This window comes from Geotrypetes seraphini, chromosome 3 (genome assembly GCF_902459505.1).
Source record: "Geotrypetes seraphini chromosome 3, aGeoSer1.1, whole genome shotgun sequence".
NCBI classification, from domain to species: domain Eukaryota; kingdom Metazoa; phylum Chordata; class Amphibia; order Gymnophiona; family Dermophiidae; genus Geotrypetes; species Geotrypetes seraphini.
In genome coordinates this window covers 245,878,737-245,902,738 of record NC_047086.1, presented here as the reverse complement: position 1 = coordinate 245,902,738, position 24,002 = coordinate 245,878,737, and the positions used below count along the sequence as shown (strand labels likewise).

The 24,002-nt window shown below is 40.3% G+C and overlaps 1 protein-coding gene across 11 annotated transcripts in view; it reads left to right on the top strand.

The window, feature by feature from the left end:
- The window catches only part of STXBP5 (syntaxin binding protein 5), a 904,657-nt gene that overhangs the window by 375,451 nt on the left and 505,204 nt on the right, over positions 1–24,002 (top strand). For all 11 annotated transcript variants that reach the window (XM_033939585.1, XM_033939588.1, XM_033939587.1 and 8 more), the window contains exon 6: positions 4,133–4,196. In XM_033939585.1, coding sequence (XP_033795476.1) covers positions 4,133–4,196 — 64 coding nt within the window. The remainder of the gene's footprint in view (positions 1–4,132; positions 4,197–24,002) is intronic.

Sequence of the window (24,002 nt, the reverse complement as noted above, 5' to 3'; positions counted from 1 at the left end):
TTAGCAGTAAAGGATATTATTTTACCAAGACCCTCACATATTTATTTATTTATTTAAAAATGTATATACTGTACTGTCTAATAACTAAACAGTTTATAGCAATAAAACATACATAAAATAAATCACAAACCACTGAAAACAATCCAAATTAAACCTCCAGAAAAGATTACAGAAAAGAACAAACATAATATAAAGGTTTTGCACAGGCTACAGGGGCAGACAGCAATCTGTTTATACTTAAAACAATATGGTCATATTACAATGGTTCAATCCATCCAACTTCTCATGACGTTTTGGTTTTCTACATTGGGTTTGATATTTCATACAGTCGATAGATACTGTCATCTGTTTAGTTTCAAGTTTCTTAAAATATTTTTTGACCGCTTATAAGTGTTTCTAAGCGGTTAACAATATAAAATTACATTAAAACAAATTATAAAATTGCTTAAAAACGTATAAGAACAAGGGATACTAACTAGCATCCAATCGTAACAAACAATTTTATTAGACATACAGACTACTCACAATGGGATAGCAGGGAAGAACTACAATTATTATAGGAAAGGTGAAACAAAAAAGGATAACACGATAGGTTGGGTAAAAAATAACTATAGTTTGCATATTAATTTTTAAATTCTGCCCTTAAAAGGACAATTGTTGTCCAAAAGCATCTTGGAATAGAAATGTTTTTAATTTTGCTTTAAATTGTTTTAGATCGGATTCGTAACGCAAATGGAGAGATAACGAGTTCCATAGAGTAGGGGCAGTAACAGCAAAGTTGTTGGAACGCATTTGTATTAATTGATTTTAAAGAAGGTATAACTAAAAGATTTTTTTGTCTTTATTGCACAATTGTATTCATTTCAACATTAAATTCATTCAGCAAACTTACAATGTACAGCACGAATGTGATCATATGGCATTTAATCATTCCACTGTAGAAAATACATTAAAATCTGCCTGCTTAGATGGGTATTGATGAGGATGTTATTTCACAGGTTATGCGAGTTTGTATATTTTTACCGTTAGCCAACTTGCTCTGCAGTATGTGGAAAGAAAATATAAAATGAAATGAAAAATAAAATATAATTACTAAAATATTCCATTTTATAGAACTAAGGGCCTCTTCTATTGAACTGCGCTGCTTCCAATGCTCATAGAGTTCCTATGAGCGTCGGGGGAAGCGCAGGTCATTCAGCGCGGCTCTCTGCGCTAAAAACTGCTAGCGCAGTTTAATAGAAGAGGGAATAAGTTTCCTGATTGAATGATGATTATAACATTACTTGGACAATAGTTTCAACGATGTGGTCAGACACTGTAAACATGTCTATTTAAGAACTGTCACAAAAACAAGAGAAGAACAAAATCCTTCACAGCACAACAGCACAAGAAAACAACAGTGATGAAGATGGAGAACTTGAGTACTGGTGCCATTTTTTTTCTTTATATCCATCCCTAGGAAATGACCGGGTGGGGATGGGTCTGGATTTCAGAACCATTTCTCTGTGTGTTTCTATCTTCACCAGTATCACCACCCTCCTGATCTCTTCAGGCTGCTGTGGGGAAAGGAAGCTATGAGTCCATAGCCTGTAGTGTGTTGGGATTCACAAATTCGGTTATTTGCGAGTCTCCAAACAAGCAACCTCCCTCCCACCTCCACAGCTTAACTTTAAATCCCTGGTGGTGTAGCAGTGAAGCAGGGCAGGAACAATCGTCCTATACTCCGGTCCTGTGCAGATCCACTATCAAAATAGCTGCCGCAAGTTTCCACGTCAGTTTTGTGAATTCCCACGGTCTCATGAGAATGCTGAGGAAACTTGAGGCAGCCATCCTTTATAGTGGATCTGCACAGGGCAGGATTGTAGGAAGATCGCTCCTGTCCAACTTCACCGCTAGACCACCAGAGCTTTAAAGGTAATTTTAAAGACGGTCTAGGAGGGGTCTGTGGAGGGGTCTAGGAGGCGAGAGGGAGTTAGGGTGGGGGCCCTAAAGTTATTCACAATTTTTTAATATTCACGAGGGAGCTGTGCCTCTAACCCCCACAAAATTAAAGGGAGACTTGTATATACATAGTTCTGATAGTGTGCAGTTTGCAGATGGGCCTACATATGGATCGAGTCTGGATAGGGCATATACATTTTATGCACATAACTTATAGAAGATTGTTCATTACCCAGGTATCTCTGGAATATAGGTACACATGTTTACACCAGCTCCATGAGTAGCACAAGTGCTGAAAAGCCTCAGTGTAAGGAATTAAAGCATTTACTGTAGAGCAGCATTTATGTACTAAAGTTAAGATCCTGTGAAACAGATTCAACAAAAACAAATACAAAGTTATAGTGCATCGTATATAGGCCATTTTAACTAAAGCTATGGTAAGCACAGCAAAAAGGGACTGAGTTTTAGAGTTCTATTATTAGCTTGGACATACTAAAACCTCTTATTCCACAGTTCACTTGATGGATGCTAAAGAAGGAAGATGCAGGAGAGAACTTTGGTTGATCTCGGCTGCCTATGGTTGTTTATTTATTTAATTTGTTTTCTATACCATTTTTTCCAACGAGCTCGGAATGGGTTACAGGTTAAACATAACATAATATACAATTAACAGGTTACAGTTTCCATTGGATTTGCCATAATTTCAGTACAAATGTATGATACAAGTTTTTATCCTAACTTGACACATAATAGGGGTCTAATACTAATATATGATATATAATATATAGTTTACAGGTTACAATTTGTCATAATTATCCTTACAGTGCATCATTTCCAGGAAAAGTTTTATCCTATCTTGACGCATATAGACAGTTTACGGGTTAGATTTGCCATAGTTACAATGCAAGATTTTTCAATACAAGTTTTCCTTATGTGACACATACCAGGATCTGGTACCAATATACATTTCTTTGTAATCCATCGGCGATAGGTTCTTTCCTGAAGTGAGTCAGGACTCTTAGTAAGTTGTTGATCATGTCAGGCCCATAAAACAGCACATTGTTGAGTGAGACTCCTTGGAATTGAGCACTGGAGTCAAACACAATCCTGATCTGGCCTGGTTTTTGTGGATAGTACATGCCAAAAGATAAATAAGTGCCAACATCCTTCATTATCTTTCAGTGGTGGAGCTGGTTCTGCATGAATATGATGAAGTACTGTTTTGTCTCTGGTTTCTTTCACAGGGTCTTCTGCAGTGAACTAAAGCGAGATAAAACTTGCTCCCTGTAGTTGGGAAGTCATGTTCTGGGTGTCTGAAAGGGTAGAGGAGCCACCCAACTGTTGGACTCCCTCTGGAGAATTCCTTGTCCATGATTTTTTTAGGAACTCTCTATGTTTCATATAGCTAAAGTTTTAAAGTTTCAATAATTAACTTTTACAAAATACATAAACTTTAGTGGTGGCTTTTTATTTTTTTTTTTTTTTAATTTGCTCTGTGCATTTTGTATGATGCATTTTCCTTTGTTCCTCTGAATCTTAACTCCAAGATTCAAGAACCCCCAGTCAAGCCTGAAATTCAGGATAACCACTGGGAATAATGAGTGATGCTTGCATATACTGGTATTTGGTTAGGAACATCTTGTTTTGTTTGATTAATCTAAAAACCCTTACCTCTCTTGCTTGCACTGAAAATTGGAGTTGTAAATATCTGTTCGTGACGTTTCTCTTCGTTACTTGCTTGTATGTCCAAAACTCATACTGTGGATGATTAAGATCTAACAGTCAGATTCTCGATGCAGTCCTCACAACACACCCAGCCAGTTAAGTTTCCAGGTTATCCACAATATATATGCTTAACATAGATTTGCAGTAGTGGAGGAAGTACAGTATTTGCAATTCTTTTATGCAAATTCATTTTAGATATTTTTAAAGAACAGACTTGGCTGGCTGTGTCCTAAGGACTGAGCTGAGAATTGCTATGCTATACTATTGTCCTAGGATAAAACTGGACAAATGAGGCAGAGGAGTAAGTTTCAGAATGTCTTGCTGCTATTGACTTATATCTCAGTGGTAGGTAGCTTAATGTATATCATTTGTGCTTTAAAACATAGTGAGTTTAAAATTTTTGGTTTAAGCAGTGTTCTGACAAGTTTTCCTTAGTGATCTTAATAAAATATACTTTTTTTTTCAGGTCATCCAAATCCCATCCAGGACCCGTTGTCCATATTAGTGACAATCCAATGGATGAAGGAAAGGTGTGTTGTAATTACAATAAATTTGTTATATGAATGAGCATATACACATTCCCCTCCATATTCGCGGGAGTTAGGGACAAAGCTGGCCCATGAATACAAAAAAAATCACAACTTTAGGGCTGACTCTGATCCACCCCTGTACTTACTTTATAAAGCCTGGCGGTCTTCTTACGCTCCTGCCCTGTGCAGAGCCGGGAACAAAAATGTCTGTTGTGTGTTCAAACAAGCGCAAATGACAGGGGAAACAAATCCACAAAGGACAAAGTAGCAAAAATGAGTGGAATTGTCCAATCAGAAAGGTGCACAAATAAAAGTGTCTTTCAACTCATCTGATTGATCTTTATTCATCCAAAGTTACTCGACCCGACATGTACATGTTTCGGCCCTAAGGCCTGCGTCAGGAGTCTACAAGTCATATAAAACATTAATGAAGCATATGAACATACATGAAAATATGGTAATTATAAAAACAAGCATCAAAATGTAAATACAGGAATAAACATAAAAAATAGCAATTTACTTCCATAAAGAATTAAAATATAAATATAAAATCCATGGGTACAAAAAATACATATTTTTTAATAAATATAACTCATATCATACATATAAAAATACGAAAAATACAAATTATGTTATTTTATACTAATATGACATATATAAATCACAATATTCAGTAATAATAAAACCTTCTCGACAGAGACCATGGTAAATAATAAATATAAGACTTGTGTAAAAAATATAAGACTTGTGTAAAAAATATATTTAAGAAAATATATATATATATAATGGCGATTAAAGCAATCAGTATATATAAACAACCAGGACAAAATGATGAAGAATAAAAAATGTAATATATATGTAGGGATAACAAATATATATATGTGAATATAAAGATAGCACAAGGACAACTATGATATTATATTATTTTGGTGGGATGGTTATAAAGCAACTAAAAGGATAATTCTCTGAAATGTATAAGGACAGCTACAGTACCTTGAAGATCTTTGGGTATATGAACAAAAATGTAAACCACTTGAAATGCCGTTTATGTCTAAAAAAACATGAAGTAAAAGAATTAAAAAGTAGCTAAAACCGAATAGACAAGAAAAAACTCCGTGAAGATCACGTAACAAGTCAAAAAGGAGGAAGTGCACAAAAGATGAGAAGAACCCCGGAAGATGCATACTAATCAAAAAACTTTCAAAAAGAGAGGAAGTGCATAAAAAGGTTTGAAGAGACCCCTGGAAGAGCCACACTAATCGTAGAGTTTACCGAGTCAACATAGTGTCACAAGCTTACAAAAAATGAAACACTCAATCTCAAAAATGCGCTCGAAACAGAAGAGAATACATAAAACCATAAAAAATAAAATATATATAAAAAATATATATAAAAATATATAAAATAGAGCACCAAGCAATGAGAGTAAAAACAATAAAAAAGAATTTCAGGGCTTACCAAAACGCCGTCGTGTCGTGAACTTGCAGTAAAGTAAAACTCGAAAAGTAAGTAGGTCGCAAAATGCTGTGCTTAAAAAGAAAAAATGCATGAAACGTAATGACATCATCTAAAACTGAAAAGAGGGCTGGAACGCATAAATGAACATAAGATATAAAGGAATAAAAACTCGGATAAAATGTGCCATAAAAAATAATAAAAATAAAGAAATAAAATGTATATATTGAACAAAAAAAGAAAAACAAAGTGCAGTGCACAAATAAAAAAATCGCTGAAAACGTGATGATATCATCTCATACTTAGAAAAAAGGCTTAAAATATCTAAATAACCATAATGAATAAAAAAATATAAAAAATAATATAAAAAATATAAAATATAAAATAATAAAAAAATAAAAAACCAGGATATAATATATAGTTAAAAATGTAAATATCATGTTAATAAAAAAAAATATATATATATATGGCATATATATAATGGGAAACATGAAAGCTCACATACAAGATCTCCGATCTAAATCATTATTTAGACCATATGGACTAATAGTATTATAATTATAGATCAAACGCTGTTCCTCCCTTACAAGAAAATTATCGAGATTACCTCCTCTCCAATTAGTTTTAATAACTCTCAGAATAAAGAATTTTAAATCGGCAATACAGTGTCCTTTATCATACCAATGTTCAACAATCGGCGCAGACTGTACATTTCTGCTGATGCAACTCCTATGTTCAATTAGTCTTGTTTTCATCATACGTTTTGTTTTACCAATATACCATTTTTTACAAGGACAAATGATAGCATAGATAACTTGTGATGTTTGGCAATCACTATATTCCTTTAAATCAATTTTGATTCCGGTGACTGGATGTTCATAACTCACTACCGTCATGCTATGCTTACATACAGAACAATGTCCGCAAGGTATATGTCCAACCGGAACATTGCTAATAGATGGGAATTCTGGTAAAGCAGAAGGTACTAAAATATCTCTCAGATTTCTATTTCTGGAGTATGCTATTACAGGTTCAATTTTTTCAAAGCAATCATGAGGTTGTAAAATATCCCAGTTTTTTCTAATGATATTTTGTATATCCCTGGAAAGGAATGAAAACCTAAGAGTACAAACCAATTCTGGTTTTGATCTAACAGCAACTTGATGTAGTAGTTCGTCTCTATGTTTCATTTGTGCTTTCCGGTAACACTCATCAACACACTCTTTCGGATACCCTCTGGCTATAAAGTTATTGCGCATTAGTGGAGCTTGTTTTTCAAATTCTTCAATATCTGTGCACAGTCTACGTAATCTTAAAAATTGTGAAAAAGGAAGGTTTTTTTTAAGACTCCTATTATGGAAACTCGTAAAATGTAGGTAGGAATTCCTATCAGTGTCTTTCCTATAGATGGTAGTTTTTAATCCATAGATAGTTTAAAAAATTTTTATATCTAGAAAAGAAATAGATTCTTTATTGTATTCCATTTTGAATCTCAAATTCTCATCACAAGTGTTTAACCACTGATGAAATCTGGTAAGTTCTTCACTTGTCCCTCTCCATAATATAAACACGTCATCGATATATCTTTTATATAAAACTACATTATTCTCAAAGGGATGTGTCTGTAAAAAAACTTCCTCAAAATTTGCCACGTAAAGGTTAGCAATATCCTGTAATAGCATACTCCAGAAATAGAAATCTGAGAGATATTTTAGTACCATCTGCTTTACCAGAATTCCCATCTATTAGCAATGTTCCGGTTGGACATATACCTTGCGGACATTGTTCTGTATGTAAGCATAGCATGACGGTAGTGAGTTATGAACATCCAGTCACCGGAATCAAAATTAATTTAAAGGAATATAGTGATTGCCAAACATCACAAGTTATCTATGCTATCATTTGTCCTTGTAAAAAATGGTATATTGGTAAAACAAAACGTATGATGAAAACAAGACTAATTGAACATAGGAGTTGCATCAGCAGAAATGTACAGTCTGCGCCGATTGTTGAACATTGGTATGATAAAGGACACTGTATTGCCGATTTAAAATTCTGTATTCTGAGAGTTATTAAAACTAAATGGAGAGGAGGTAATCTCGATAATTTTCTTGTAAGGGAGGAACAGCGTTTGATCTATAATTATAATACTATTAGTCCATATGGTCTAAATAATGATTTAGATCTGAGATCTTGTATGTGAGCTTTCATGTTTCCCATTATATATATGCCATATATATATATATTTTTTATTAACATGATATTTACATTTTTAACTATATATTATATCCTGGTTTTTTATTTTTTTATTATTTTCTATTTTTTATATTTTTTTATTCATTATGGTTATTTAGATATTTTAAGCCTTTTTTCTAAGTATGAGATGATGTCATCACGTTTTCTGCGATTTTTTTATTTGTGCATAGCACTTTGTTTTTCTTTTTTTGTTCAATATATACATTTTATTTCTTTATTTTTATTATTTTTTATGGCACATTTTATCCGAGTTTTTATTCCTTTATATCTTATGTTCATTTATGCGTTCCAGCCCTCTTTTCAGTTTTAGATGATGTCATTACGTTTCATGCGTTTTTTCTTTTTAAGCACAGCATTTTGCGACCTACTTACTTTTCGAGTTTTACTTTACTGCAAGTTCGCGACACGACGGCGTTTTGGTAAGCCCTGAAATTCTTTTTTATTGTTTTTACTCTCATTGCTTGGTGCTCTATTTTATATATTTTTATATATATTTTTTATATATATTTTATTTTTTATGGTTTTATGTATTCTCTTCTGTTTCGAGCGCATTTTTGAGATTGAGTGTTTCATTTTTTGTAAGCTTGTGACACTATGTTGACTCGGTAAACTCTACGATTAGTGTGGCTCTTCCAGGGGTCTCTTCAAACCTTTTTATGCACTTCCTCTCTTTTTGAAAGTTTTTTGATTAGTATGCATCTTCCGGGGTTCTTCTCATCTTTTGTGCACTTCCTCCTTTTTGACTTGTTCCGTGATCTTCACAGCGTTTTTTCTTGTCTATTCGGTTTTAGCTACTTTTTAATTCTTTTACTTCATGTTTTTTTAGACATAAACGGCATTTCAAGTGGTTTACATTTTTGTTCATATACCCAAAGATCTTCAAGGTACTGTAGCTGTCCTTATACATTTCAGAGAATTATCCTTTTAGTTGCTTTATAACCATCCCACCAAAATAATATAATATCATAGTTGTCCTTGTGCTATCTTTATATTCACATATATATATTTGTTATCCCTACATATATATTACATTTTTTATTCTTCATCATTTTGTCCTGGTTGTTTATATATACTGATTTCTTTAATCGCCATTATATATATATATATTTTCTTAAATATATTTTTTACACAAGTCTTATATTTTTTACACAAGTCTTATATTTATTATTTACCATGGTCTCTGTCGAGAAGGTTTTATTATTACTGAATATTGTGATTTATATATGTCATATTAGTATAAAATAACATAATTTGTATTTTTCGTATTTTTATATGTATGATATGAGTTATATTTATTAAAAAATATGTATTTTTTGTACCCATGGATTTTATATTTATATTTTAATTCTTTATGGAAGTAAATTGCTGTTTTTTATGTTTATTCCTGTATTTACATTTTGATGCTTGTTTTTATAATTACCATATTTTCATGTATGTTCATATGCTTCATTAATGTTTTATATGACTTGTAGACTCCTGACGCAGGCCTTAGGGCCGAAACATGAACATGTCGGGTCGAGTAACTTTGGATGAATAAAGATCAATCAGATGAGTTGAAAGACACTTTTATTTGTGCACCTTTCTGATTGGACAATTCCACTCATTTTTGCTACTAGTGTGTTCAAACAAGACCACAGGAACTCAATGGCAGCCATTTTTGTTCCCAGTTCTGCACGGGGCAGGAGCGTAGGAAGATTGCTCATGCCCTGCTTCACTGCTACACCACCAGGTTTTAAAAAGTAAGTGGAGTGGTCCGTAAGGTGGGGGTGGGTCACCCAGACGAAAACCGCAAATAACTAAAGTCACATGTTCCAAACCCGTGAATATGGAGGGTGATGTGTATTACACAAACTTGTTGATTTGCAAATGTCTCATACACCATTCCTCTAATCTCCCTTTAGCCCTCCCCTCTTTCCAGTCCTTTCTTCTTTTTAGGGTCTTCTCCTGCTTGTGCCTCAAGATCTTCTCTTTATCACTTTGTATTTCTCCTCAGGTTCTCGTTTCCATCATTTCTTTCCTCTCTGGGCCTCTGTTCAGAATTTTCCCTTTTTCCTTCTCAGAGGTGTTCTATTTTCCTACCGCTGTTCTTTCATGCTTTTCTCTCTCTGGGAACTTGGTAATAAAAGCAATAACATGGGGATACGGTGTGTACTTCCAGTCCCTGTAGCTGCTCTACCCTTTCACTAATGCTCTTTCTCTCTGAGAGGATTTCTATGGGCACTGCTGTCTTCTGTGCCAGTGCAGACAAGATGAAGCATGAGTCTATTTGTGTGGACCAAAGAGGAAGATTGGAACCTCATACTTTACATTGTTTTCTACATAACTGTAAACCCAGCTGAAAGGTATCTGTGGCCTCTATTCCTGCTATCGATGTCTCATTGGTCAATTTGACACATTCTTTAGCTAAAAAATAAAAAAAGCTAATAGTTTTACAGAAATATTACTACTCTCTAAAACTATGGCATACATTTTTTCTGAAGTCATATAAATCCCTAGTTCTATATTCAAAAGCACAGCAAGTGGGTAAGTTTTCTGAATAATCGTATCCAGATACCCAGTAGAACTTATCTGCATTACTTGAGTCAGATATTCATTAGAAAATATATCTACATAACAACATACAGAGTAAATGACGGCCGATGAAGACCTGACTGGTCCATCCAATCTGCCCAATAGTACCTTCATTCAAAATTTATGATTAAATTGTATTGTCTATATTGTCTGTGATATTTCTGCCATAGAAGTCTGACTGGCACTGTAAGGTTCCAACTACTGGAGTTGCCGTCCAAGCTCACCTCAGCCTTTCTAAGCCATTCCAAATTATTGTAGTTACCGTCAAAGCCCTCCCCAGCCCATCCCACACTGTATAGTCATATACGATACACAGATCGTGCAAGTCTGTCTAATTCTGGGCCAAGTTCTTCAATTTATACCCTTTACTTTCTGATTAGAGATTCTCTGTGATCATCCCACACTTTTATGAATTCTGTCGCTGTTTTGCTCTCCATCACCTCCCTCAGGGGGCATTCCAGGTATCCCCTACCCTCACCATGAAAAATAATTTCCTAACATTACTCTTAAGTCTACCAACCCGTAACTTCAATATATGCCCTCTGGAAAAGATTTGGTTCTGTATTAATACCTTTTAAGTACTGTATTTAAACGTTTGTATTATACCTACCCTGTCCCTCTTCTCCTCTAGAGTATACATATTCAGGTCTTCCAATCTCTTCTTGTACATCTTTTGGGGTAAGCCCCATACCATTTTTGTCACTTTTCTCTGGAACATTTCAAGTCTCTTTATATCCTTAGCCAGATATAGCCTCCAAAACTGAACATAGTACTCCAGGTGAGGCCTCACCAATGACTTGTACAGGAGCATCAACACCTCCTTTCTTCTGATGATTTTGCCTCTTTCTTTATAATCCAGCATCCTTCTGACTACAGGCACTGCCTTGTCACACTGTTTCGTTGCCTTCAAATCCTCAGACACTATTAACCTAAGGTCCCTCTCCCCACCTTTACATATCAGTCTTTCACCTCTCAGCACATATAGCTCCTTCAAATTTCTACTCCTCAAGTGCATCTGCACTTCTTCACATTAATGTTAGCTGCCAAACATTAGACCATTCGTCTAACTTTTGCAGACCCTTTTTCATGTGTTCTGCTCCCTCTGAGGTGTCCACTCTGTTACAAATCTTGATATCATCCTCAAAAAGGCAAACTTTACCTTCTAACCCTTCAGCAATGTCACTCACAAACATATTGAACAGAATTGGCCCCAACAACGATCTTTGAGGTACTCCATTACTCATCTTTCCTTCCTCTGAACGAATTCCATTAACCACCACCCTCTGGTGTCTGTCAACTAATTTCTAATCCAGTTCACCACTTTGGGCCCTAACTTCATCCTGTCAGATTTATTCAAGAGCCTCTTATGAGAAACCGTGTCAAAGGCTTTGCTGAAATCTAAGTAAATTACATCTATCACACTAACTCAATCCAGTTCTCTGGTCGCCCAGTCAAAGAATTCTATCAGATTTGTTTGGTATGATTTACGTTTAGTAAAGCCATGCTGTCTTGGATCTTGTAATCCATTTTATTCTAAAAAATTCACTATCCTTTCCTTCAGCAACGCTTCTATTATTTTTCCAGTAACCAAAGTGAGACTTACCGGCCTTTAGTTTCCTGCCTCACCTCTCCCATCTCTAAGGAATTATTGAACAAATCTTTAAGAGGACCCACCAGAAACTCTATGAGCTCCCCCAATATCCTGGGATGAATCCCGTCTGGTTCCATAGCTTTGTGCATCTTCAGTTTTTCAAATTGTTCATAAACACTTTCTTCCATGAACAGCTCGGTATTCTCTTCATTTTACCATGTAACTTTGTCAGCCAATCATGGACCTTCTCCTGGACCTTTTCCAGAAGCATTTGTTAAGCATGTTTGCTTTTTCCTCATCACTCTTCACATAGTGGTTCATAGCTTTCAGCCTTGCAATTCCATTATTTGTCTTCCTCCTTTCACTAATATACCTGAAAAAAATTGTGTCTCCATTTTATACATTTCCAGCCATTTGCTCTTCTGCATGTGCTTTCGCCAGACATATCTCCCTCTTGGCTTCTTTCAATTTTATTCGGTATTCCTTTCTGCACTCTTCTTGAGCTTTTTTTGTATTTCACAAATGCCAACTCTTTTGTCTTCATTTTCTCCACCACTAGTTTGGAGAACCTTATCAGTTCCTTTTTTCTCTTACTTTTATTTATTTTCCTCACATTAAATTCGGTGCCATTTTTATTGCTCCTTTCAGCTTGTACCACTGTTTTTCCACTTCTGTCTTCCCATCCTGTCAACTATTTCTTCAGGTACTCTCCCATTTTACTTAAGTCTGTACTTTTGAAATACAGGAGTTATGAGTTTTGTGTAGCTCTCTCCACCTTTGCCGTTATTTTAAACCAAACTGTTTGGTGATCGCTACTTCCTAAGTGGGCACCCACTTGTACATTTGAGATACTCTCCCCATTTGTGAGCATCAGATCTAGTATCGCTTTTTCCCTCATGGGTTCTGTCACCATTTGTCTGAGCAGTACCCCTTGAAAAGCATCCACAATCGCTCTACTTCTTTCTGAATCCACAGATGGAAATTTCCAGTCCACATCTGGCAAGTTGAAATCACCCAACAACTGTACCTCCCTTTTCTGCAACCAGATCTTTATGAATTAGCTGCGATTGAATCGCATATAGATAAAAGTTACTCTTTTCAGAGCCATCCATGTTGCTTCTTCCTTTCCCATGCCCTGTATTTCAGTCGCTTGGATATTAGTTTTTACATAGAGAGCTACTCCTCCTCCCTTTTGACCATCTCTGTCATTCCTAACAAGATTATAGCTCGGTATGTTTGCATCCATCCATGGGAATTTGTGAACCATGTCTGTGTGATAGCAACAATATCATGGATTGCAGATCATGAGCTTTGTTGCTTAGACTGCGAGCGTTTGTGGTCATTGCTTTCTAGTTTACCTTTCTGTGGCAATCTCATTTTTTTGTATAGTTTTTTAGATAGTTATCTGGATAACTTTAGGGCATCTATTTACATAGACTGATTTATTTGTCTCCACAAATCTAGCCAGATAGCAAGCATGGAATTTTCACTCTAAATATTTTCACCTCGCTTTCCTATGTCTAGCCCTGGATCCTTTTTGCCTAGGTAACTTTGTTCACACAGTTAACTTTTCTTTCCCCCACCCCCTTTTACAAAACTGCAGAAGCAATTTTTAGCGCAGGCCATTGCGCTGAATTCTCTGCGCTGCTCCCGACGCTCATAGGAACTCTGAGTGTCAGAAGCAGTGCAGAGCATTCGGTGCACCGGCCTGCGCTAAAAAACGCTTTCGTGGTTTTGTAAAAGGGGGGTTGATTAGACAGTTATCTGGACAAAGAGGAAACACATGTGGTCTTTATCTGCCTTCATTCTTCTCTGTTTCAAGTTTCTAAATTTAAAAGATGATTTTACTTGCAGTCATGTTTTGAGTGTGGACCTCTTTGTCTCTTCAAGCAACAGTTCCTTCTTAGAGTAATGATACTTACCGGTAATAGACTTTTTGAATGTTGGATATGATGTAAAATGACATTATCCCAGGACAAGCAGGCAGGTATTCTCACTAGTGGGTGATGTCAACCAACAGAGCCCCGATACGGACGTCTCACAAGCATTTTTTGCTTGAAGAAACTCAGAAGTTTCGAGATGCCCGCACCACGCATGTGCCAGTGCCTTCCCGCCCGATGGTCCGGGCATGTCTCCTCAGTTCTTTTTCTTCCGCGGAGCTGAGAAGTTTACTTCATTTCTGCGCCCATTGAATTTGAATTTTTGCCTTCTGCATCGCCGTGGGTTGAGTTCCTTTTACTCTTGCCGTGTGTTGTTTCTTTCTTTGATTTCTTTTTTTAAAAAAAAAATAAAAATAAAAATTTTTTCTTCCGACACCGGGTCGGCCGCGTGGCTTGGGCCCCGCGCCTTCGACCTTGCGGCGGAGCTTTTCCGGCCTAAGTCCCGGCCGATAACCGGTTTTAAAAAGTGTAGCAAGTGCCAGCGCGCGATTTTGCTCACGGACCCGCATCGACGCTGCCTCCAGTGTCTGGGTCCGGATCACTTTCCGAAATCGTGCCAGCCTTGCTCCACTCTGACAGCGCGAGTGTTTAAGCGTCGCTGTCTTCTGTGGGAGTCCATGTTCAAGATGGAAGCTGCGTTGGATCCTTCAGCTTCGACATCGACTGGTGCTTCGACTCCATCTGCGAAGCCCTCTGCCTCCCCGGCTGTTTCGAGTCTTCTGAAACCGGCATTATTCACGCCGGTTTCGGCCTTGACCTCGGCGCCAGTGCCTTCCTCCGTCTCCTCAGACCAGGTACCGACCCCTACTGTTCTACCGGTGGTGCTCAAAGTGCCGAAGGCTGGCAAGCAAAAGCACTCGGCACCGAAGGAGCGCGGAGACCGTGCGGAAGGGCCCCCTTTTGGTGCGGATCCCTCCATATCGGCTTCGTTGCGGTCCCTCCTAGAGGCTCAGTTTGTGGAACTCATGACCACCATGGGACCCCGGCTGATTGCCTCGATCCAGGGTGACCTTCCGGTTCCGATTCCGAGGGGCGGGCCGCCCCCTCCTCCTCCGCCGCGCCGCACGACCTCGTTGCTCGGCGAGGAGGAGCGGCGGTCGGCGTCCCGTTCCTCGAAGACGGCCTCGGGTAGTGCCATGCCCCCCTTGGAGCCTTGTGCCTTGAGGAAGGCCTCCTTTAGTGCCATGCCTCCCTTGGAGCCTATTCCCTCGAGGAAAGCTTCCCTTAGTGACTTACCTCCCTTGGAGCCTGTTACTCCTCCCCATGAGTCAGTGTGGCATCCACCTTCGAGGCCTCCCAGTCCTGGGCATAGCCGGAAGCAGGACGAGTTCTTCCGAACCCCCTATCAAGCCTGGGTGGCGACTGGGGAAGCGACAAATCTTCCGCCTCTCCGATCTACGGCCTCGAGTCCTATCTGCTCTATTGAGGCTTCGGGTGATCAGTATTCTACCAGACGGGCTCGATCCCCATCCAGACATCGTGAAGGGCATCGATCCAGACACTCTTCGAGGCATTCCTCTTGACACTCGACCATCTCTCCTCAGAAGAAATTGCCTCGTATGGGGTACTCTGCTTCGGCTGGGTCTCCTCCTCTGAGACCGGAGTTCGAGGACCCCGAAGTTTTTTACTCGCCCTGTTGTTCTCAGGCCTCGGTATAGCCCGAGGCCTTGACTTCTTCAAGCCCTTCTCGAAGACCGGCACTGGCGGACCAACTGTCTTTTTCCTCGTTTCTGAGGCAGATGGCGGATGACTTGGACATTACCCTCGATTCTGGTTCTTGATACTCCAAGGAGTACCTCGATACCATGCATTTGCCTCGTCCTCCAGCCGAGTCCTTACGCCTGCCGATGCACAAGCTCTTCGACCAGACCTTCTTGAGGTGTTTTGAGTCTCCTTACTCTATCCCTGCGGTCCCTGGGAAATTGGATGCTCGGTACCGCACGGTGCATCATAAGGGCTAAGAGGGACCTCAGCTTTCACATCAGTCCCTCCTGGTCGAATCCTCGCTCAAGCGGTCTCATCCGGCCCAGGTGTATGCTTCGGTGCCTCCGGGCCGCGAGGGCAGAACCATGGATAAGTTTGGATGACGCATCTATCAGAATTCTATGATGGCGTCCCGAATTCTAAATTATAATTTCCATTTTGCCACCTATTTGGAATTTCTTCTCCCTGTACTTCGGAGGTTTACGCCCTACGTCGAATCCCAGGCTCGTTTTGAGTTTGAGGAGGTGGTTGCTTCGCTGTCCCAGCTTCGACTTCAGTTGATGCAATCTTCCTATGATGCCTTCGAGCTCTCGGCCTGGGCGGCGGCCTGCTCTGTGGCGATGCGCCGGTTGGCCTGGTTGCGGACCATTGACATGGACCCGAATCTTCAGGACCGCCTGGCGAACGTCCCTTGTGCTGGGGCGGATCTTTTTGATGAATCCATCGAGACCGTCACGAAGAAATTGTCTGATCATGAAAAGTCCTTTCAGTCCATTCTTCGGCCGAAGCCTAAGCCTCAGCAGTCTCGACCCTCTCGACCGCCATTAATCTATCAACGGCGTTATCAGCCGAGGCAAGCTCCGCCTGCGAGGCAACCTGCGAAGCGGCAGCCTCCTCAGAAAGCTCAGCAAAAGCCTCAGCCGTCTACTGTCCCCAAGGCTCCTCAGCCTTTTTGACTGTCTCTTCGAGGGCATAACCAGTCTCGTTCTGCCTCCCCCTGTTTTTCCCATCGGGGGGCGGCTCCATCATTTTTGTCATCGTTGGGAGGCGATAACCACCGACCTCTGGGTCCTTACTATCATCAGGGAAGGGTACTCTCTTCAATTCCTTCGGGTCCCTCCGGACCACCCTCCAAGAGAGTATCCTTCAAACTTGACTCAGGCCGCCCTTCTTCTTCAGGAAGCTCAAGCCTTGCTCCGGCTTCGTGCCGTCGAACCGGTCCCTGTGGACCAACACAACCTTGTTCCGAAGAAGACGGGCGACCTGCGACCCATTCTGGACCTAAGGGTCCTCAACAAGTTCTTGGTCAAAGAGAGGTTTTGCATGCTGACCCTAGCTTCTCTTTATCCCCTCCTCGAGCAGAACGACTGGTTGTGCTCTCTGGATCTCAAGGAGGCCTACACTCACATTCCCATTCATCCGGCCTCTCGCAAGTATCTCAGATTTTGGGTGGGACATCTACATCTGCAGTATCGAGTGCTTCCTTTCAGCCTATCCTCGTCTCCCAGAGTCTTCACGAAGTGTCTGGTAGTGGTGGCCGCGGCACTCCGTAGCAATGGTCTTCAGGTTTTTCCCTATCTCGACGACTGGCTCATCAAGGCCCCCTCGGCTCCGGAGGTCATCTCGGTGACCCTGGCCACTATTTCCTTCCTGCAGAGTTTGGGCTTCGAGATCAACTTCCCCAAATCTCATCTACAGCCTACCCAGTCGCTCCCCTTCATCAGGGCGGTCCTGGATACCATCCGTCTAAGAGAATTCCTTCCTCCTCAGCGCATGGATGCTCTTCTTCATCTCTGCCAGTCTGTGTCTTCTCGCCAGTCCATCTCAGCGAGACACATGATGGTCCTCCTGGGGCACATGGCCTCTACAGATCAGTGACGCCGTTTGCCAGACTCCATCTCAGAATTCCGCAGTGGACTCTGGCGTCTCAATGGACTCAGGTGTCGGATCCGTTGTCTCGACACATCGTCGTCACTCCTGCTCTTCGGCAGTCTCTACTTTGGTGGATGACCTCTTCGAATCTATCCAGAGGTTTGCTGTTTCACACTCCTCCTCACTAGAAGGTTCTCACGACCGATTCCTCGACCTATGCCCCCCTATGCCTGGGGGGCGCATCTGGATGGTCTTTGCACACAGGGATTCTGGACCAGTGTGGACCGACTCCATCAAATCAATCTTCTGGAGCTCAGAGCCATCTTCAATGCTCTTCGAGCTTTTCAACATCTGCTTCACGACATGGTGGTCCTCATTCGCACAGACAATCAGGTCGCCATGTATTATGTCAACAAGCAGGGGGGCACGGGCTCGGCCTCCCTCTGCCAGGAAGCTCTCAAAGTCTGGGATTGGGCGGTTCGCCACAACGCCTTCCTCAAAGCTGTCTACATTCAGGGGAAGGACAATGTCTTCTCCTCCAGCCTCACGAATGGACACTTCATTCCACGTCCCTTCATCAGGTCTTTACTCAGTGGGGAACGCCTCAGATAGACCTCTTTGCGGCTCCCCACAACTTCAAGCTGCCTCAGTTTTGCTCCAGGATCTACACTCCTCATCGCCTCGAGGCAGATGCTTTTCTGCTGGATTGGGGGAATCGCTTTCTGTATGCGTTTCCTCCGTTTCCTCTCATTCAAAAGACTCTTGTCAAGCTGAGGTCCGAACGGGCCACCATGATCCTGATAGCTCCTCGGTGGCCCCGACAGCCTTGGTTCTCCCTTCTACTTCAACTCAGCAGCAGGGAGCCCTTCCTCCTTCCGGTATTTCCTTCACTGCTTACTCAGCATCAGGGATCGCTACTTCATCCCAATCTGCAGTCTCTCCACCTGACAGCTTGGTTCCTCTCAACGTAACCTCACACCAGTTTTCCCAGGCGGTGAGGGATGTCTTGGAGGCTTCCAGGAAGCCTGCTACTCGTCAATGCTACTCCCAAAAATGGACTAGATTTTCTTCATGGTGTATTTCCAACTCTAAGGAGCCTCAGCGAGCCTCTCTATCCTCTGTGTTGGACTATCTTCTACACCTGTCTCAGTCTGGTCTCAAGTCAACATCTATACGAGTCCACCTGAGTGCGATTGCGGCTTTCCATTAGCCTCTAAGGGGGAAACCTCTCTCTGCTCATCCTGTGGTTTCCAGATTTATGAAAGGACTTTTTCATGTCAGTCCTCCTCTCAAACCGCCTCAATGTTGTCCTTTCTCGGCTTATGAAACCTCCTTTTGAGCCTCTCAACAAGGCTCCACTCAAGTTTCTCACTTGGAAAGTGGTTTTTCTAGTGGCCCTCACATCTGCTCGCAGGGTCAGTGAGCTTCAGGCCTTGGTGTCAGACCCACCTTTCACAGTATTCCATCATGACAAGGTGGTCCTCCGCACTCATCCTAAATTCCTGCCTAAAGTGGTCTCTGAATTTCATCTCAACCAATCCATTGTACTTCCAGTGTTTTTTCCAAAGCCTCATTCTCATCCTGGAGAATCAGCTCTTCACACTCTGGACTGTAAACGTGCTTTGGCTTTCTACCTGGATCGCACCAAACCACACAGAACTGCTCCTCAACTATTCGTCTCCTTTGATCCGAACAAGTTGGGACGACCTGTAACAAAGCGTACCATCTCCAACTGGATGGCAGCTTGTATCTCTTTCTGCTATGCCCAGGCTGGATTACCCCTTCCCTGTAAGGTCACAGCCCATAGGGTCAGAGCGATGGCAGCCTCTGTAGCCTTCCTCAGATCGACACCGATTGAGAAGATTTGTAAGGCTGCTACTTGGTCCTCGGTTCATACCTTCACCTCTTATTATTGTCTGGATACTTTCTCCAGACGGGATGGACAGTTTGGCCAAACAGTATTACAAAATTTATTCTCCTAAGTTGCCAACTCTCCCACCATCCCATGAGGTTAGCTTGGAGGTCACCCACTAGTGAGAATACCTGCCTGCTTGTCCTGGGATAAAGCAATGTTACTTACCTTAACAGTTGTTATCCAGGGACAGCAGGCAGCTATTCTCACGTCCCACCCACCTCCCCTGGGTTGGCTTCTCTGCTAGCTACCTGAACTGAGGAGACACGCCCGGACCATCGGGCGGGAAGGCACTGGCGCATGCGCGGTGCGGGCATCTCGAAACTTCTGAGTTTCTTCAAGCAAGACATGCTTGTGAGACGTCCGTATCGGGGCTCTGTCGGATGACATCACCCACTAGTGAGAATAGCTGCCTGCTGTCCCTGGATAACAACTGTTACGGTAAGTAACATTGCTTTAGTTTCTCTGAATCAAAACAAGCCACAGAAGTCACATAAATGGGCCAGGTAACTACACTTGAAACAGGACTCTATTACAGAACCTTCTGAAAAGACCAGATGGCATTTATATGATGTCTTGGTCCTTCTGTTTCTCTGTCTTTTTTATTTGTTTGTTTTTTCTCTGCTGGAGCCATTGAGTGTACTTAATTTTATGGCTTCGCTTTCTCATATTTTTATTTAAAAAAAAAAAGCTTATATTATTGCTAGACATAGTTTTTGGCAGTTAAGTTTTAATTCTTCTTTGCTCTGTTAGCTGGCATAAATGGCGTTTTTTTCTTACTAATTCGTTAGAGACTTTTAACAGACTGTATCAATTATTTTTCATTATGAATTTCTGTCATCTAACTTGAGAAATTTTCTCCATTTGTTTGTTTGTTTCTCACCTGCCCTTATCCATGGTGAGTTACATATTAACATACAAAATAAAAAATTTACATTTATCTTACAAAACACTTCAGAGACATACTATATCAAATTACATATTTACATATCAAAGCAAATTACATATAACATACACGTTGCATCAACGACAAATATCATTTAAGGCCAGAATTCCATAAGTCATACAAGATGCCTCAATAATAGACATCAATAAGCCAAATAAAACAAACCAGACCATCAAACACCTCCGTGACCAGCACTCAAGAGTCATCACTCCTTCTCCCTCAGCCAAACTCAGACCCTATATTTCATTTTACAGAACAGATGTCTTTTCAGCAGTTTCCTAAAGTTCTGAACATTTGATTTCACATGGAGAATTTCATGTTCTGGTCCATGTATAAACAGAAAGAGCCTGATTCTATAAATAGCGCCTAACTTGTAGGTGCCGATCAATGCGGTTGTCAGTCAACCACTAGGTGCTTCTTATATAATCGCTCTTAATGGTGCCTAGGCATCCTTGTGGTAGGCCTAATTTACCAGCACAGATGGCTAGTGATGACTAAGTCAACCATGTCTATTCTCTGCTCCTAATCACGCCTACTTTTCAGGTAGGCATCTCAGCTTAGATGTCACTAGGTGCTGTGCAGTAGTCCAAATGCTACACTAACTCATTTTTTAATTTTTTAAATAATTTTTTATTGGCATGGTCAACTACCATTCTAATTAAGGCAGTTAAAAAAAATTGTGTACAAATTTTAGTTAGGCATCGCTAGGAATCCATGATAAGGCGCCTAACTTGTTTTAAGCCCAAGTTGGTTTGCCTAAGGTCAGCATCTTTGCCTACCTAGCTGAAAAGGATAAATTCAGCTCCTGAAAAGGAAGTTCATACATAAGCCATGGAAGAATGATGAGATTTTACTAAAGGGTTAACCAATCTAGCTCAATGATCTGAGGTAGGCGCAGGAGCCAAGTCAAAACTGGCTTTCTTTATTCTGGCATGAGCACTAACTTCTGCAGGCTCACCTGACTGTAGATATTGAGCCTAAGGAAAGGCATGTTGAAAAGCTTCTTGAACATGCCATACAGGAAAGGTTCATTTTTGAGATAAGGTAAAGAGGTGGTAGATCTTATAAAAGACCAACAGTATGCTTCAGTCTTTAACCAGTGCTGTTTCTGAACCATACCTGGCAGATATCAAAAGATAGATTTCTCATAGCTCATTTCCATGGATAATCAATAGTTTTCCCCAAGTCCCCAAGCAAATTAATTGTTATGGATTTTTCCTCCAGGAACATTTAATCCTATCATGTTAGTTGCCTTGACAACATTCTTCAGCAGCAGGTTCTGTAGCTTAATTTTGTGTTGCAGGAAAAAAAAATGCTTTCTGTGATTCATTTTCAATCTGCTGGTTGCTAGTTACATTGAGTGCTCTCTTGATTTATTTTTGAATAGGTAAACAATTGCTCCCTTTTTAAAAATTTCCTGTCAACAAGCAGGACTGAGTTAGAAGCACAAATGGATAACATAATCACACATTGCTGGGAAAAAACAACTCTCAGAGATCTGAATTTAGTGTAAAGTTCTGAGCATGCATAGCCCTTCCTACATGCAACAGTCTCCTTAGCTACTGTGTTTTGTTTTTCCACTTTGCCACAGAAATGGCAGAAAGATTCAGAACTGGATTTCTGTGGAAGGTTGGAAGGTTGGGTAAGATGTGAAGATATTGGCAAAAGTATTGGCAAATCATTTGTCCTCCATCCTCCATGCTTTGATCCACCCGGCCAAGTAGGATTTATTGCTCAACATCAGATGTTGGACAATGTTTGGAGAATGATTGATTTGATTTATTTTTCACGAGAGGGGAGCCCCTTATGCCTTCTTAGCCTAGATGCCAAGAAGGCATTTGATAGGGTTCACTTCTTCGTTAAAGTATTGCTTAAGTTTGGGTTTGGCCCCTTTTTCTGTCAGTGGGTTAAGACTATAATTTTCCTACTGCCTGTGTTTGTATCAATGAAGGAAACTTGGGATTGTACATGACAGGGTTGATTCTTGTCACTTCTATTATTTACAGTGGTCATGGAACCCTTCGCAGCAGTGCTACGAGCAAACCTGGATATTTCTGGGATTACTGTTGGAGGTCATGAATATTATCTAGCATTGTTGGCTGCTAATGTCCTTTTGTCCCTTTCTTGTCCATTAATTTCTCAACCTAATATTTTGAAGGAGATATTGGCCAATGCTGTAGCTTCAGGCTTTAAGGTTAATTTAACAAAGATAGTTGGCCTAAGTATTGGATTGTGTCAGTCTATTCTAGTCACAATGCAGTCATCCTTTCCCATTAGATGTCTTCTCAAAGTATTTGTTATTTGGGGTATGTACAATTAACTAAAAATGTGGGGGATCTTTTTTTTTCAGTTAACTATCCAGCTTTGATGCACGCTTTACAAGGAGATTTAGAGCACTGGAATGATATTGAGCTATCTTGGTTTGGTAGAATTGGCACTTTAAAGATGAATATTTTGCTATGTTTGATGTATCTGTTTCAAGTACTTCCTCTTCAACTTCCTAGAACCTGTTTGTCTGGTCTTCAAGACCAATTGCTTCAGTTTGTTTGGCAAAACAAGCACCCTCGACTCCCAAGGTCCTTTCTATATAAAGAAAGGGGGGGGTCTAGGTGTCCCCAATATTCTTTGGTATTATAAGACAGCTCAGGCACGAGCTGCCTTAGAATGGTTCCAGGTGTGCCCCCAGAAATTGTGGGTTCGTCTTGAGCAAGACATGATGGGATTTAGTAGGTTTAAGTATTTGATTTGGCTTCCTTGTAGGTTTCACTCTCGTCCTGGGGATTTACTCCTACCTTCTTTTATTGGGACTCTTTATTTTTTAAGTCTGAAACCCATCTGTCTCACCACACACCCCTAGCTTCTAATTCTTTGTTTCCTCCAGGGATGGGTAATAGCTATTTTTGCTAGATGAGTTTTCCTTGGCTTTTCCACATGGGAACAATGTTTTGATGAAAACCAATTTGTTTCTTTTGATATCCTGTCTGAGGAGTATCATCTTCCTAGTTCTGATGTATATGCCTATATCCAGATTAAACATTTTCTGTCTACACCATCCATTCATCAGAAGGTTGTGCGAGAGGAATTTTTTAGACAAATTATGTGAAAGCTAAAAGAGCACTAGAGGTCTTATTACCTGTTTGTATGACTATTTGGGCTTTCATTCCCCTTCTTCTATTTTACTTAATACTAATTGTGAATGGGAATTGGGGTTCTCTGTGAGTGAGGATGATTGAAAAACTATAGAAAAAATGTTTTGAAATTTTTTCTGTCTCTAAAAGAAAATGCTGTTAAGGTGCTGCACAGGTAGTATCTTACCCCAGCTCGTTTATATTACATGTTTCCAGGGTTTTTTTTCCATTTGTTAGAGGGGTTGCTCTGATAATGGATCCATGGGCCACATATGGTGGACTTGTATTAAGGCAAGAGCATTTTGGAGGGTATTCAGAGTTGTTTACAAGCTTGGATTGGATGACCTATTTTCTGGCACCTAGCTATATTTCTTTTTAACAAAAAGTCTCCTGGACTTACTTATGCACAATCTTTGTTGGTACACCTTCAT